Genomic DNA, 15,899 nt, shown 5'->3' with positions numbered 1-15,899 from the left:
CAACTTGGTTGTAATCTTCATGTATACATATTTATACTTATGGTGGTGGTAGAGTGATATGATGGTCAAGGAAAGCTGTGAGATGCACGGGTTTTTGCGGGAGGTATCTTTTATTGGACCAGCTGTGTGCTTGGGATAGGTTCAGACAAACTTTCAGATGCAGCGACCTGAAGAAGAATGCACTGCATTTGAAAGCTTGTCTGAGTCTAAGCCAACCATGCAGTTGGTCTAATAAAAGATACCCCCACAAAAAACCTTGCCTCTTGCATATTTATATTTATGTATTTCCTTATTTATATCCAGTGCAGTTCAGTTGCTTTTGGGCCACTAATATGTGTGTATATATATTTATACACACACACACACACACACACACTATAGATACATATTAGTGGCCCAAAAGCAACTGATTTTTTGTTCCCAAGTTTGCCTTTTAAAGGTGGTAGGTGGATATATATTGATGCATATTTAGTATATATTGTATAAAATATTAAAATATATATGTTATATGTAAATATATATATTTATATAGATAATATTTTCTTTCTTTCTTTCTTTCCTTCTGTCAATATGTATTCACCTAACACCTTTGAAAGGCAAACTTGGGAACAAAAATTCATAAGCTGTCTGGACACTAGGAACCAAGGACTTAACACTGATTTTGGTCTTATGGTGCATTATAACCTACCTTATTCCTAAATTCTTCCCACACATGAAAGGTGATAATGACACTCCTCCCTTTTGATAGGCCTTGATCTCTCAGTATTGAACTTCTTTTCTTTTCTAATAGTTTATTTATCTGCTACCCCTGAGAATTTCTTCCCCCCAACACACTTCATAGTTCTATTAACTGTTTTTTTTTACTATCTCTGTGCTTGCTTTTCTCCTCAGACCTGAAGAATGTCTTGCATTGAAAAGTTGTCTAACTCTATCCCAACTACGCAATTAATCCAATAAATATATCACCCCAAAAATCTTTGTCTCTTGAATATTTTCACTGGTCTCTGGAGGCCTGAGGAAGGGTACTATGATATCCAAAAGCTTGCCAATGTCTATATCCACCATACTGTTGTGTTGGTGCAATAAAAGATACCACCCACAAGAATCGTTGGCTTCTGCCTGTCTCCTGAATTGTCATGCCAACAACATCATCTCAACACAACCTTTACTCATCCCTGAAATGCAACCAGTGCTGGTGTGGAACCTGATAGATATTCTTCATTTTACTAACTTTACCCCATGAATTTTGTTTTGAAGTTGGGTTCAGCTGGTGATAGCATAAAATCAAATAAGCACAAACTGCTGTATTTTCTCACAGGCACCATGCCCTGGAATATAATACATACCTTGTTTTGAAAGGCAGAATGAAGAAAAAAAGATTTTTTTCAGAGTTATGGCTGCATAGAACAGGGGCAGATCCTAATCTTCACCCTCCCTTTCTTGCAGAACTAAAGCTGAAACCCTAGCTGCTGCTGAAGACTGGTTTCTAGTGATGGATCTGTGAATTTGAAAAGAGTTAGAGTTTCCGAGGCTGTGAAATAGGAGGAGAGAGAGTAGGAGCAGCTGGCAAACAGACAAATTGCCCTATGAAAGGTTAGCTTGATTAGTGGAACAATAAGACCATTAAAAAAGAAAATAGGATTGTTAGCATCTCTGGAGTGAAGACCAAAGAACCATTAGGTCAACTGACTCTTTCCACTGCCTAAATAGTACAGGGCAGCAGGAACCAAAGCACAGCACTTCTATCCAAGGTATAAAATCAGCTTCCTTGCTTAATACATCCACTCTGATTTTGAGGAACTGATTTTGGGGAAAACATGATGTGTTGTATGCGAGAAAATATGGCGTTCTCTGAAAACACGAACAACATATAATGTGGAGAAGGAATCCATTTTTTTAAAGAAGACATGAAAGGAGATTACGTGTTGCTGGCGTTTATTGTGACTTTTCAGGGTGACAGTCAGGTAACGCCTATAACATATATTGCATCAGCAAATGTGGTTTTCCACCTTCTTATTCTCTTCTGTGATGATAACCCTTCATTGCTACGACTCCGGCTTCCTCTGCAGTCACTGTACACAGTGATTAATATTATTTGATACTTCTTGGATGTGCGAAAAACAACCAGTTTTTGTAAATGCCAAGCTCTCGTCTGAACTGAGCTGGGAATATTTTCTTCCGTTTGTCACATCTCATTTCCCCCTTGTCATGTTCAAGTTAATGAAAAATAAGCACTTCATTTCATTAAAAAAAAAATCATAGGGACAATGAAGTCAATGGAGCTACACCGAGATACACCAGCTGAATATCTGACTCATAATAACAGGTTGGTCTTAAATGAAACTTCTAAGAAAGTTGTAAAACTGAATCTCTTCCTGCTAGTGGTCGTTAAAGATCCCACAGCACTTTTTGCAAGAGGATTTACTCCTATCTCTGAATTTTGTCTTTCAAGCCCCTTCCAGCAGTGCCATTTTGGGGTGAAATTAGAACAAGTGCATATTAAGTGGAATTTTTCACATGCCTCTGCCATTTGTCATCATTAGATATGCTATGTATCACAGAATCATAGAAAATGAGGGTGTGAAAGGACCTCAGGAGGTCATATCTAGTCCAACCCACTGCTCAAAGACTCCACCACCTCTCTGGAGATAATGTTCCAGTCCTTCACTACCCTCCTAGTGAGAGTTTTTCCTAATATCTAACCTAAACTTCCCTTGCTGCAACTTGAGCCCATTGCTCCTTGTCCTGTCATCTGCCCCCACTGAGAACAGCCCAGCTCCATCCTCTTTGGAAACACCCTTCAGGGAGTTGAAGGCTGCTTTTAAATCCTGCCTCAGTCTTCTCTTCCGCAGACTAAATCAGCTCAGTTCCTTCAGCCTCCCCTCACCAGTCACGTCCTCCAGCCCCCTAACCATTTTCATCGCCTTCCTCTGGACTCTCTCCAACTTGTACACATACTTTTTGTAGCGGGGGGCGCAAAACTGGACACAGGACTCCAGATGTGCCCTCCTCAGTGCAGAATGGAGTGGATGTATTGCAATGTAGTTATATCGCATGTATAAAGCTATGTTCCAAATTGAACAGAGGACAGAAAATTCCTAAATGGAGATTGTATGTGCCTCCTAGTCGCTTTCCTAGTCAGTTCCTTTCGGTTCCAGCTCTTCTGCTTGTTCTCAGTTACATTTTCCTTCCAATCTCTATCCAAATCTGTTCCCTCAGCTGCCTCCTTTCCTCTGTACTCAAGACATGCACTGCCTCCTCTATGCCGGCCAAATCTAGTGAGAGCTCAGGAGAGATTTTCCATTCCACGACTGGCCTGCAACAGCTGGGGAAGTTCTTGTGAACTTTGCTATCCCTTGCCTGGTGCATGCTCAAAAGCTCTGTGGATGTCACTTGATAATTGGAAGGTGATGATTTGAAAAGGGAAAACATAGTGCCCATATTTAAGAAAGGGAAAAAAGAGGATCCAGGGAACTACAGACTAGTCAGCCTTACCTCAGTCCCTGGAAAAATCATGGAGCAGGTCCTTAAGGAATCCATTTCTAAGCACTTGGAGGAGAAGAAGGTGATTAGGAACAGTCAGCATGGATTCACCAGGGGCAAGACATACCTGACCAACCCGATTGCCTTCTACGATGAGATGACTGGCTCTGTGGATGTAGGGAGACCAGTGGATGGGATATAACTTGATTTTAGCAAAGGTTTTGATAAGGTCTCCCAAAACATTCTTGCAGGCAAGCTAAGGCAGTATGGACTGGATGAATGGACTGTAAAGGGGATAGAAGAAAATTGGCTGGAGAGTAGTAATCAATGGCTCAATGTCTAGTTGGCAGCAGGTATCAAGTGGAGTGTCCTAGGGATTGGTCCTGGGGCCAGTTTTATTCAATGTCTTCATCAGCAACCGAGAAGATGGCATAGAGTGCACCCTCAGCAAGTCTGCAGGTGATGGGCAGGTCATGTCAGACCAACCTGATTGCCTTTTACGATCAGGTCACAAAAGCATTGGATGCAGGTGTCGCCGTGGATGTAGTCTTTCTGGACTTCAGCAAGGCCTTTGACACTGTCTCCCACCCCATTCTCATTAAAAAACTAGGCGACTGTGGCATCGATGCCTACACGGTCAGATGGATTGCAAATTGGCTGAAGGGTCGTACTCAGAGGGTGGTGGTGGACGGGTCATATTCGACCTGGGGGGAAGTGGGCAGCGGAGTCCCCCAGGGCTCGGTCCTTGGGCCCGCGCTGTTCAATTTCTTTATCAGTGATTTGGACGACGGGGTGAAAAGCAACCTGTTTAAATTTGCTGATGATACCAAACTTTGGGGTGAGGTGGGCACGCTAGCAGGGAGGGAAAGACTGCAGCAAGACCTGGATAGGTTGCAGGGGTGGGCTAACAAAAACAGGATGCGTTTCAATACGGACAATTGCAGGGTGCTGCACTTGGGCTGTAGTAATCAGCAGCACACTTATAAGATGGGAAACTCCCTTCTTGAGAGCACGGAGGCAGAAAGGGATCTTGGAGTCATGAATGACTCCAAGATGAACATGGGCCGACAATGTGAGGTCACGGTCGGCAGGGCTAATCGAACCCTATCCTGCATCCACAGGTGCATCTCGAGTAGGGCCAAGGAGGTGATCCTCCTCCTCTACGCGACACTGGTCAGGCCACAGCTGGAGTATTGTGTCCAGTCCTGGGCACCTCACTTCAAGAGGGATGTGGACAACATTGAGAGGGTCCAGAGGAGGGCCACCCGCATGATCCGGGGACAGCAGGGCAGACCCTACAATGAGAAGCTATGGGACCTAAACCTGTTCAGCCTTCACAAGAGAAGGCTGAGGGGGGACCTTGTGACTGTCTATAAACTCACTAGCGGGGGGACCAGAAGGGTTTGGAGGAGACCTTGTTTCCCCTAGCGTGCCCCGGGATAACAAGGAATAACGCCCACAAGTTGTTGGAGAGTAGGTTTAGATTAGACATCCGTAAGAACTACTTCACAGTCAGGGCGGCTAGGATCTGGAACCAACTTCCAAGGGAAGTGGCGCTGGCTCCTACCCTGGGGGTCTTTAAGAAGAGGCTTGATGCCTACCTGGCTGGGGTCATTGGAGTCCAGTTTTCCTCCTGCCCAGGCAGGGGGTCGGACTTGAAGATCTATAAGGTCCCTTCCGACCTGACTTCTATGATTCTATGAAATCTCATGAGGTTCAACAAGGACAAGTGCAAAGTCCGGCACTTAGGATGGAGCAATCCCATGCACCGGGACAGGCTGGGGGGATGACTGGCTGGGCAGGAGGTCTGCAGAAAAGGACCTGGGGGTGATAGGGGGCAAGAAGCTGAACAGGAGCCAGCAGTGTGCCCTTGTTGCCAAGAAGGCTATCGGCCTCCTGGGCTGCATTGGTGGGAGCAGATAAAGGGCAGTGATTCTTCCCCTCTATTCAGCACTGGGGAGGCCACATCTGGAGTTCTGTGTCCAGTTTTGGCCCCTCACTACAGAAAGGAAGTGGACACATTGGAGAGAGTCCAGAGGAGGGCAATAAAAATGATTGAGGGGCTGGAGCACATGACTTATGTGGGAAGACTGAGGGAACTCGGCTTATTTAGTCTAGAGAAGACAAGACTGAAGGAGGATTGAATAGCAGCCTTCAACTACCTGAAGGAAGGTTTGAAAGGGGATGGAGCTGGACTGTTCTCAGTGGTGGCAGATGACAGAACAAGGAGCAATGGGCTCAAGTTGCAGCAAGGGAAGTTGAGGTTAGATATTAGGATTAATTTTCTCACTAGGAGGGCAGTAAAACACTGGAACAGACTACCCAGAGAGGTGGTGCAATCTCCATCCTTGCGGGTTTTCAAAACTGAGCTAGAGAAAGCCTTGGGTGGAACGATGTATTTGGGGCTGGTCCTGCTTTGAGCAGTGGGTTGGACTAGATGTGACCTTGTTAGGTCCCATCCAACCTTAACTTTTTGTGATTCTATGATTGAGCCACGGCAGCACAGCCCCGGCTGGCAAGGGGCCTGGAGAGTCAGCCTGCAAGCCCAAAGCTGCTCCCCCACAGCTCAACATGCTGTGGAGAGGCTGGCTGGGGCATGAAGGTGCTACAGTGCAGGGGCTAGCCATCAGGTAGCCCCTCCACTGTAGCACCCTTGTGCCCCAGTGAAACCCGGTCATGGTCTGCATGTGCACAGCAGTGGGGTAAATAACTCCATCATAGGATACTACTTGTGTTAGGCAGTACTATCCTAACAGAAGAGTTAATGAGTTTACTCTGGCCTAATAACACTGCATATGTAGATGGTGATGCTTTACTGCGGAGCTAACTATTCGGCTCTGCAGTAAAGTGTCTTATGTAGATGCACCCGGTGAGGGCAGAATGTGCAGATAATTTAGCCGTGAAGCTTCAATAAGTCTCTGAGCATAAGTAAAATGCGATTTATTTTAAAAAAATTATAACGTGGCTAAATTTGGGTAGATTTGCATGCGAAGAGCAAAAGGCAAACCTGTGTCCCAAAAGCCACCTGTCGGCTAAATCGAGTGTCCCTGTTTCAAAGCATGGGAGTACTTTGCATCAAAGCGCCACAAGAATTGTTTTTGCATGGCAGACCATCCTGTTTTCCCCTAGCCTTGATTCTGAATACTGCTCACTTGTTTAGCCAAAAACCTTCCAGTACAGTTCAGCCTGAAACAGAGATTTGGCATATATGATTTGCGTCCAAATGCTTAAAGTTTGGTGAAGTTAGAAGTAACCAAAAATCAGTCAGTTGGTCCCAAGGCTGCTGCGACCATTTGGGCACCTTAGATGCTGTAACAACTCTAGCTGAGTTGCTTTCATCATTGGAGTTTCTTCGGGCAGAGTGACCTGCTGGTGCCCATCTCCTCTCCAGGTATGGATGGCTGTTGGCTCACAGGGAGCTCATCTGCTCTTTGACAGGTCTCGTTTTTAGTCCTGCTGGGTGTCCACACATCCTTCTCACCCAGGCAAGCCCAGGTGGGGGCACCACTTTAGTTGCCAACAACCCAACCATGGAACAGGCTGTACTGGTTACATGGTACCAGGTAGTGGACCAAGAGTGGCCTGGCCTGACAGGAGACCAAAAATAGGGCAGTGAAATTGAAATTGTTGGTTAATCCTTGTTTCAACCCTGAACTTTCAAACAGAAACCAGAGTCAGTAGCTCACAAAGTAGATACTCGGGTTGTGAAACTAGCTGGGGTAAGTTCTGCTTTGCAAAATCAAGCCTTAGTGTTTGGATGCTTTGAATGACGGAAGGGTGGTGGTGGATGGTGGTGGTGGATGGATCATACTCGACTTGGGGGGAGGTGGGTAGTGGAGTCCCCCAGGGCTCGGTCCTGGGCCCTGCGCTGTTCAATTTCTTCATCAGCGATCTTGATGTTGGGGTGGAAAGCAACCTGTTTAAATTCGCTGATGACACCAAAATTTGGGGGGAGGTGAGCACGCTAGCAGGGAGAGAGAGATTGCAGAAGGATCTGGATAGGTTACAGGGGTGGGCAGACAGGAACAGGATGCGTTTCAATACGGACAAGTGCAGGGTGCTGCACTTGGGTAGTAGGAACCAGCAGCACACTTATACGATGGGGAACTCCCTACTTGAGAGCACGGAGGCGGAAAGGGATCTTGGTGTCATTATTGACTCCAAGATGAACATGGGCCGACAATGCGAGGTCATGGTTGGCAGGGCTAACCGGACCTTGTCGTGCATCCACAGGTGCATCTCGAGTAGAGCCAGGGAGGTGATCCTCCCCCTCTATGCGACGCTGGTCAGGCCGCAGCTGGAGTATTGTGTCCAGTTCTGTGCGCCCCATTTCAGGAGGGATGTGGACAACATGGAGAGGGTCCAGAGGAGGGCCACCCGCATGATCCGGGGACAACAGGGCAGACCCTACAGTGAGAGACTGCGGGACCTGAACCTATTCAGCCTCCACAAGAGAAGGCTGAGAGGGGACCTGGTGACCGTCTATAAACTCACTAGGGGGAACCAGAAGGGTTTGGGGGAGACGTTGTTTCCCCTAGCCCCCGCTGGCATAACAAGGAGTAATGGGCACAAGTTGATGGAGAGGAGGTACAGATTGGACATCCGAAAAAACTACTTCACAGTTAGGGCGGCTAGGAGCTGGAACCAACTTCCAAGGGAGGTGGTGCTGGCCCCTACCCTGGGGATCTTTAAGAAGAGGCTGGATACCTACCTGGCTGGACTCATTTGAGTCCCGTTTTTTGTTTAGGGTTCTTTTGTTGTTCTCCCGCCCTGGCGGGGGGTCGGGCTAGAAGATCTATTAGGTCCCTTCCGACCCTAAAACTGTGAAACTATGAAACTATGAAGGCTGCTTCAGGTCATCTCAGGGTTTTCTTTAAACATTAGTTTCATGTTGAAGCCACTGGGCAACACACGATGGAACCAGGGAAAATCTGCTTCACAGATGGATCCAAAAATGGTTTCAATAAATTTATTTAAAACTCAAAGGATCCAACCCAATTCTCATTCAAGTCAAGGAAAAGGCTCCCAGTGACATCAGTGGAAGTTTAATTAGACTCTGAACCACAGAACATGTGGTCTACCATTTTTGCATGCAAATTCATGGTAATCCTGTAGCCAAAAAAGGCAACAGAAGAAAGCAGGCTCTTGCTAGCAAATGGAAAGGATGTAATCCCTTTAGAAATGTTGCATCCAAGAATAATGGTGTGTGTCAGCACTGTAGATATATGCTGAACCAGCCAAAATGATTCAGAATGGCTGGCAAAAGGGAAGTGTTAGTCACTAAAACATCAAGAAGTTAATGTTGGCATATTATAAGAACATCAAGGAGGAATGGAAACCATCTAGAGAAGAGGGTGATGCAACTGAGACACAGCAGAGAAGGGGATGGAAAGAAATGAAGTTCATCAGATAATGAAGAGGAGCAGCCTGGACCCTACAGAACTGCAAGCAACACGAAGAAACCACTGGTTGTGTGACAAGGACAATCTTACATGAAATAATATGCATCTTTGTTTGAAACAATGCCCCTCGATCAGTGTGATTCTCAACTGGGGTGTTGCAGCACGCTAGGGTGCCTTGAGATCCATTCAAGGGCACTGTGAGGTGTTACACAACGTTAGCACTGGTCGGTGTATAAACATGATTCGTATGATGAACCCAGAGATTTCAGAGAGGAATCTGTGTTAAAAACACTCTACCCGGTTGTGCTATGTCTGAGTTCTTTGCAACAGAAGAATATTTTTCTATTATTTTCTATTATTTTTCTGCACTAAAAAAATAGTGAAAACAAAGAGCTGACATTTTCCGAGGGGGGCCTCACATCTAAAAAGGTTAAGAACAACAGCCCTAGATGGATTATTATCTGTGGAAATTGAATCTGGGATTTCTGGATCTAAAAGCATGAGCATCTACAGCTTGACCTAAAAGAACAGACCTGGTAGCTTTATGCCTTAATTCTGTATATCCTAGTAGCAAATAACATGTGGTGATATTTGCACACAACATTGGTTTATCTTCTCCCTTCCAGGGTGAGCTCAGCAGGAGGCCAGTGCACCACTTAGGTCCCATTCAGCTTGGTTTTGATGTATGCGCTGCCCACATTATCCCACCCCCTGGCACACAGGTACATTTTCAGCAACTAGGCACCTCTACTGTATAAAGAAAACACACGCTGGATGCTGAGGTCTGTTATTTCTAAGTTGCTGATGCATATTATCCAGTCCCTACTGGGAGTGACCTAAAGTAACCTATAGGCCTGGATTTTCTTGGACTGTTCCAGATTTTGGAGCCTCCAGGACTTGCTGAAATGGACCTTTTAACCCAAATTTGAAGAATTCATCCTGGACTGAAGCCAGGTAGGAATTTTCTGTGCCTGATGAGAGGATGCAGTATGTCATCGCCTTCTGCTGCGGGACGACAGCTCTACAACTTCTGGGTTGGGAGGCAGCCATATTCCTAAATGCTGTGCCCAGGCCATTTGGATCCAGGGCACAAGTGCTGCCTATGGGAATTACTTTGGCATGTCTTTATTGATTGCAGTCCCTGGAAAGACACCAAGATCCAGGCTCACAATGCAGTCACCATCCCTACTTTCCTTTCTGGATGGGAAATGTGGCTCACCTACCATTGTCATCTCAAGAGCCTGGAGAGGCATCACCAACGATGCCTCCAGAAAATCCTCCACATGAAATGGGAATATCACCCACAAATGCCAGCCTCCTTGATGAAGTCAATATTACCAGCATTGAGTTGGTGATCCTCAAGAACCAGCTTTGCTGGACCAGACGTTGCGTGCAGATGCCCAATTTTCAACTCCCAAAACAAGAACTGTATTCTCAGCTTAGTTTAGTAATAGCCTGAGTAAATTTTAGTAATGGTCTGAGATCTAATGGTGGTCAAAGGAAACACTACACGGACACAATGAAAGCATACCTCAAGAAAATGGATGCTGAAATCAAGAGCTGGGAGAAGCTGGAGTCTAACTGAATCCAACGATGCAGCAATGTCAAGCAAGCGGCAGCCCATTTTGAGGTAAGGCATCTTGCCCTCGAAGTAGAGAAGAGAGCAGAGGAAGGAAAAAGAAAGAAATCCCAGCCTACAGCCTACTCTCCCCTGCAGAAACATCTGCAACCACCCCTGCGGGTGGATCTGTAACTCCAGGATCGGACCCTTAAGTTACCTCCATGAACTGTGGTAGAGATCAACCTCAAATAAAAAGATCACTGATGACGATGACATGCCCAGGTCAAGGACACTGCTGTATGAATTTGTCTGGGTGTAGTGCTGCATGAATATGGCTCTGCTGCTTCCCAGGGCATGTCATATCCCCCTCAATATAATCTCCTTCTGTTTCCAGAGGTCTATAAAGCAAATCCATCCCTGGAAATGTTCAAGAGCAGTTTGGACAGGCACTTGGGATGTTTTAGTCATGGATGATCATGCCTTGAGCAGGAGGCTGGACTAGGGGACCTTGTGAGGGTGTTGGGCCGTGCTCTGAAGGTTGATCAATCACTTTTGACTAACCTGTAGGGCAGAGATCTGCTGTCATGATTGGGACTTCATAAGATTTCTCTTTAATAGTCTAGGGCTGGGAATATGTAAAAAGGAAACAGGCCAGGAAACAACAGAATAGTAATGAATGGGAATAAAATCCCCTTTTAGTTACTCATCTTCTTATATATTTTTTTCTGTAATGGAAGGGTTGGGAGAGGAAGAGCTGCAGCTAGAGTAGGGGAAACCTCGCCCCCCCCCCCCCCCCCCCCCCCCAAATAAAATAATTTATCCAAGGAATGAATTTATGGATTTTCTAAGCACCAAGGGCAAGTCATGCCTGACCAACCTGATTGCTAATTATGATGAGATGACTGGCTCTGTGGATGCAGGAAGAGCAGTGGATGTGGTGTGCCTTGACTTTGGCAAGGCTTTTGATACCATCTCCCATAGCAGTCTCACAAGGAAGCTAAGGTAGATGAATGGACTGGAAGGTGAATAGAAAACTGGGTGGATCATCAGGCTCAGAGGGTAGTAATCAATGGCTCAATGTCTAGTTGGCAGCTGGTATCAAGTGAAGTGCCCCAGGGTCGGTTCTGGGGCCAGATTTGTTCAATATCTTCATCAATGACCTGGAAGATGGGATGGAGTGCACCCACAGCACTGAAGGGGGATTGAATAGCAGCCTTCACCTCCCTGCATGGTGGCTGCAAAGAGGATGGAGCTGGGCTGTTCTCAGTGGGGGCAGATGACAGGACAAGGAGCAATCGGCTCACGTTGCAGCAAGGGAAGTTGAGGTTAGACATTTAGGAAGGACTTCCTCATGAGGAGGGTAGTAAAACACTGGAACAGGCTCCCCAGAGAGGTGGTGGAGTCTCCATCCTTGGAGGTGTTTAAGACCTGGCTAGACAAAGCCTTGGCTGAGATGATGGAGTTGGGGCTGGTCCTGCTTTGAGCAGGGGCTTGGACTAGATGTGACCTCCTGAGCTCCCTTCCAGTCCTCATTGTCTATGATTCTGTGATTGCAAAATGTGTGAGATTAACTGTGGGGTGGGCTCCATCTTCACTCCTGAAATGCTCCTGACATTTTACCCAGCTCCTGGCTGGGCTTTTGGGGTTGGTAGCATGAAGTAGCCGACCACCTTGTAGAGCTGCAGCAGATGTCTTGACTGCAACGGCTACATTGTGGGGTTCTGCGGTGACCTAGCAACTAAAATCTCTGTAATGAGTCAGCTTCAAAAAAAGAAAATAACATTAGAGAACAAATGACATTAGAACACAAACAGATTTTATATATATATCTTTGGCTCGGGAAATGGAAGAGGCAGAAGGCCTTTAAAAAAATAGACTAAATTCTCTGCGAGTGTAGGTTGGGAGAAGTCCATTCAACTCAATGGAGTTTCACCAGTCAATACTGACAGAGAAACAGCCAAAGCTAGGACTGCTACAGTGAATGCGATGGAATATATTGCAATTAAAGACTTTTTTTTTTTGCAAAAATCTAGTTGGTGTAATAAAAGATATCACCTCTACCATGAGTTGTGATTCCTTTTGCCTTTAGACCAACATGGATACAACCTGGATACCTGATGCATGGAATATATTGGGATCCAACAAGGACGATGACTTTTTGCTCTGAACTGTAAATGGGAGACCCTCTCCCATGTTGGGAAAACAGATTGAGCTGGTGTTTCTCTTCCCCCCTCTCTGCCATCGTCATTGAAGGGAAAACTGTAGAGAAGAGGCATCTAAGGAAAGGCCAGACCCAGCGTATCTATTAAAAAGCATAATTTTCTTCTACCTGTCTTCTTTAGTCTGCAATCCTGTTAAGGCAGAGAATGGCTCCTTTCTGTGTCTGCACAGCACCTAGTACATTGGCTTCCTGCACTTGATTGAGGTTTCTGGGTGCCATAAAGCATATATATATATATATATATATATATATATGTCTTCTTCCCCATGTGAATAAGCTGGATAAAGCATTTTTTCTATGCCTGGGCATACATTGCTATGTAGCATTACTGTGCATTGCTAAAATGTTGTTACATTTTCATTCCAATGCTGCTGCATTTCTGTAGTGGGGTGGGTAGAGTGATTACTGGATCTAAAATCTGCAGAGTACTTTGGGATATATACAAGAGGAGAATGAAGGGATCTAGGTAGAAAGCCCCCATTAATAATATCATAAAATAATCATAACCTCTCTTCAAGAAGCCCCATTTTTCTGTTTAATAATGTTGGAACTTATGAACAGGGAGAAGTGGGACTTAAAAAGATAATGCCTGTTTTTGGTTTTCCTCTGCTGCTTTTACAGTATCTTGAAAATCTTGAAACTCCTCACATATCTGTTATGTGTTCCACGTTCCCATTTAATTGCTCTATTTAATGTATGATGCTATTGCATTCCAAAATAGGTAACCTGCTTGACAGAGTATATTCCTAAAATAATCAAGTTTGTTAATGTGATTAAGAGCAAAGTCATGTAATATCTCTGCTAGTAGATATTTAATTGAAGAGCAGGCATTTAAACAGAGAGCTTCTCATGTGCCTCTTATTTTGGCAAAGTATGAAAAGAGAGATCATTTTAAATCCATCCAAAAATAGGAATGTTTATGGGAAAAGATCAGCTGCTATAAAATAAGAAAGAAACAGAACATGCAAAACGTAAAAAAAAAGAAAGAAAAAAAAAAAAAAAAGTAAATTCCAAGACATTCATTGCATGACTAATTCAGTAAGGATCAATTTAGAATAGTCAAAAACCAAACCACAAGGATCCTATGTAATATCAGACTATGAGGTTTAAATGATCATGCAATGACATGAGGGATAGCTTAAGATTAGTAGGATTTTAATTACATTGCTAAGTTTAGACATTTTAATGTGCTTAAAATAGTAGACTTGCTCAGTTCAATAACTGCATTATTTATTTAGCCAGCTTTGAAAATGGGCTGTTTTTCTGTGTTGCTCATCTTTCAAGTGTTTTGCTTACATAAATCATGTAAGAGTGCTCCAGCCCAGGGCTGTCCGACTGCCCAGCTGCCACTGCCTCTTGCTTTGGGCTTTCCCTCTCCTGGCTTCCACTGCCTGGCACAGCCCCAGAGGGAGAGGGGGTACCCTCCAGCCCGCAGTTTTAGTGGGTTGGGGGGGCTCCTAACCCCATTCATTGCATGATATGCAGCCTGTAGCCCCCACAATGTGCAGCCCTTGCTGGAATGGCCTGTGGGGCATGTGGTCCCTACCCCCTTAGAAGCTGGACAGCCCTGCTCCAGCCAATTCAAGGTGAGATTATTTTGCATGGATGTTAAACTTCCTACCATGCCCTGAGAAGGGCTGAGCTCACGATCCGCATTAAGTAGCAAACAACAGTGACAGCATGCCTTTGGACAGAAGTAGTCTGCTCCTGGGTAGGAAGAGTGCACAAAGTGAAGGGTGCAGCAGCAGACCAGCTCACAGGCTGAGCTGTGCTGCAGGTTTTAAGACAAAAGGTGCATCTCACACCTAGGCCTGTACGTCACAGGTGGGTCCAGGATTGAGGCAAGGGGAGTGCGGCTATACCCCCTGCAGCTGTGTGGCCCTCTTTGCCCAGCTGCTGAATTCAGTGGGGGTGGGGAGAGGAAAGGAGGGCAAATAGTCGAGGTGCTCACCCTGTGGGCTTCAAAGCTGTATGAAAGCAGGGGTTGCAGTTAGAGCCTGTGCTGAACAGCTGGTGAGCACAGGGACCTCATGGCACACCTGGAGACAGGAGCTGCACTGACATGCTGGTGAACTCAAAGAGCTTCCCGTGCATGCACTGTACAACTGAAGGGGTGTGTGGGTGCACCACTGCACCCCTCCGGCTCCGTCCCTGCTGTCTACTCATCCGCTCATCCACCATGCTGGACTCAGCCATCCTCACTGTGGCACCAGCACCCTTGATTATCTGACGGTGATGACACATTTGTAGGCCCCTTTCCCCTCTCGTGGGTGGCGATGACCAGACTCCCAGTGGCTTTTAGTGGGTGGTATTGTTATCTATTCATTTGCATTGTGCTAGCACCTCGGAGCACCTCTTATGGGGATCCTATTGTACTAAGCACTGCATGATCACAGAACAAAAGGACAATCCCTGGCCCTAAGAGTTTACAATTGGAGCATAAGACAAGCGGCAACAGATGGATAGAGATGTATGGGGGAGTACAAGGAAACAGTGCGACAGTGTTAATCAGCATGACAGGCAGCAGGCTCAGCACACCAGCAGCCAAGCCATTGTCAAATGTTTTGTTGGCATCACAGCAGAGGAGGGTTTCCAGGGGAGATTTAAAGTAGGATCATGACGTGGTTTTGTGCTTGCTTATGGGGACTCCTATCCAGTGTGAGGGGTGGCTGGAGTCATTGATGATGATCGATGAAGGCTGACATCAGGGGTCAATCAGGGGAGGGAGATGACCTCTTGATAGTGAAGGAGTGATGGCAGATACAATAGAGATCGGTTCTAAAGGGCTCTGGGCATGCAGACAAGTAGTTGATGTCTGGTGTGACAGGGAAGAGAGTGCTAGTGGATAGATACAAAGAGAATTGCAGTGTGGTCAGAGAAATGGGCTAAGAAAACAATGCTTGCAGTGGTGTTCAAATGAATATAAGTGTGACAAGACTGCACTGTGGGCTAGAAGAAAGGGACTGAGATATGAGAGGGAGCTTAGAGATGTGATGCAGAAAGATGTAAACAGGGCCTGGTTGTGGGGAGCCAAAATGAAGCCCAAATTGGAAGCGGCACTGAGATTATAGGCCTGAGTGACAGAGAGGATCATTCCTACCATAAATGTAAACAGTTCATTCAATGAACTGGGAGATCAAAGGGAGGCGGGATGGAAGGAGGAGAGGCAACTGGGACTAAGAGCGAACTTATGTAAGATGGGAAAGACTGAAACAGGTCTATTTTTTCAGGG

At 45.7% G+C, this 15,899-nt stretch overlaps 1 protein-coding gene across 1 annotated transcript in view; it reads left to right on the top strand.

The window, feature by feature from the left end:
• The first annotated feature begins 1,907 nt into the window (after window positions 1-1,907).
• ALMS1 (ALMS1, centrosome and basal body associated protein) overlaps window positions 1,908-15,899 on the top strand; it is a 140,448-nt gene continuing 126,456 nt past the window's right edge. Inside the window, exon 1 of the mRNA XM_025200700.1 lies at window positions 1,908-1,964. Within this exon, the coding sequence (XP_025056485.1) occupies window positions 1,908-1,964 (57 nt within the window). The remainder of the gene's footprint in view (window positions 1,965-15,899) is intronic.

This window comes from Alligator sinensis, unplaced genomic scaffold (assembly GCF_000455745.1).
Source record: "Alligator sinensis unplaced genomic scaffold, ASM45574v1 scaffold12_1, whole genome shotgun sequence".
NCBI lineage: Eukaryota > Metazoa > Chordata > Crocodylia > Alligatoridae > Alligator > Alligator sinensis.
Note: the sequence above shows the minus strand (reverse complement) of the source record. Positions and strands in the feature narration are given on the sequence as shown.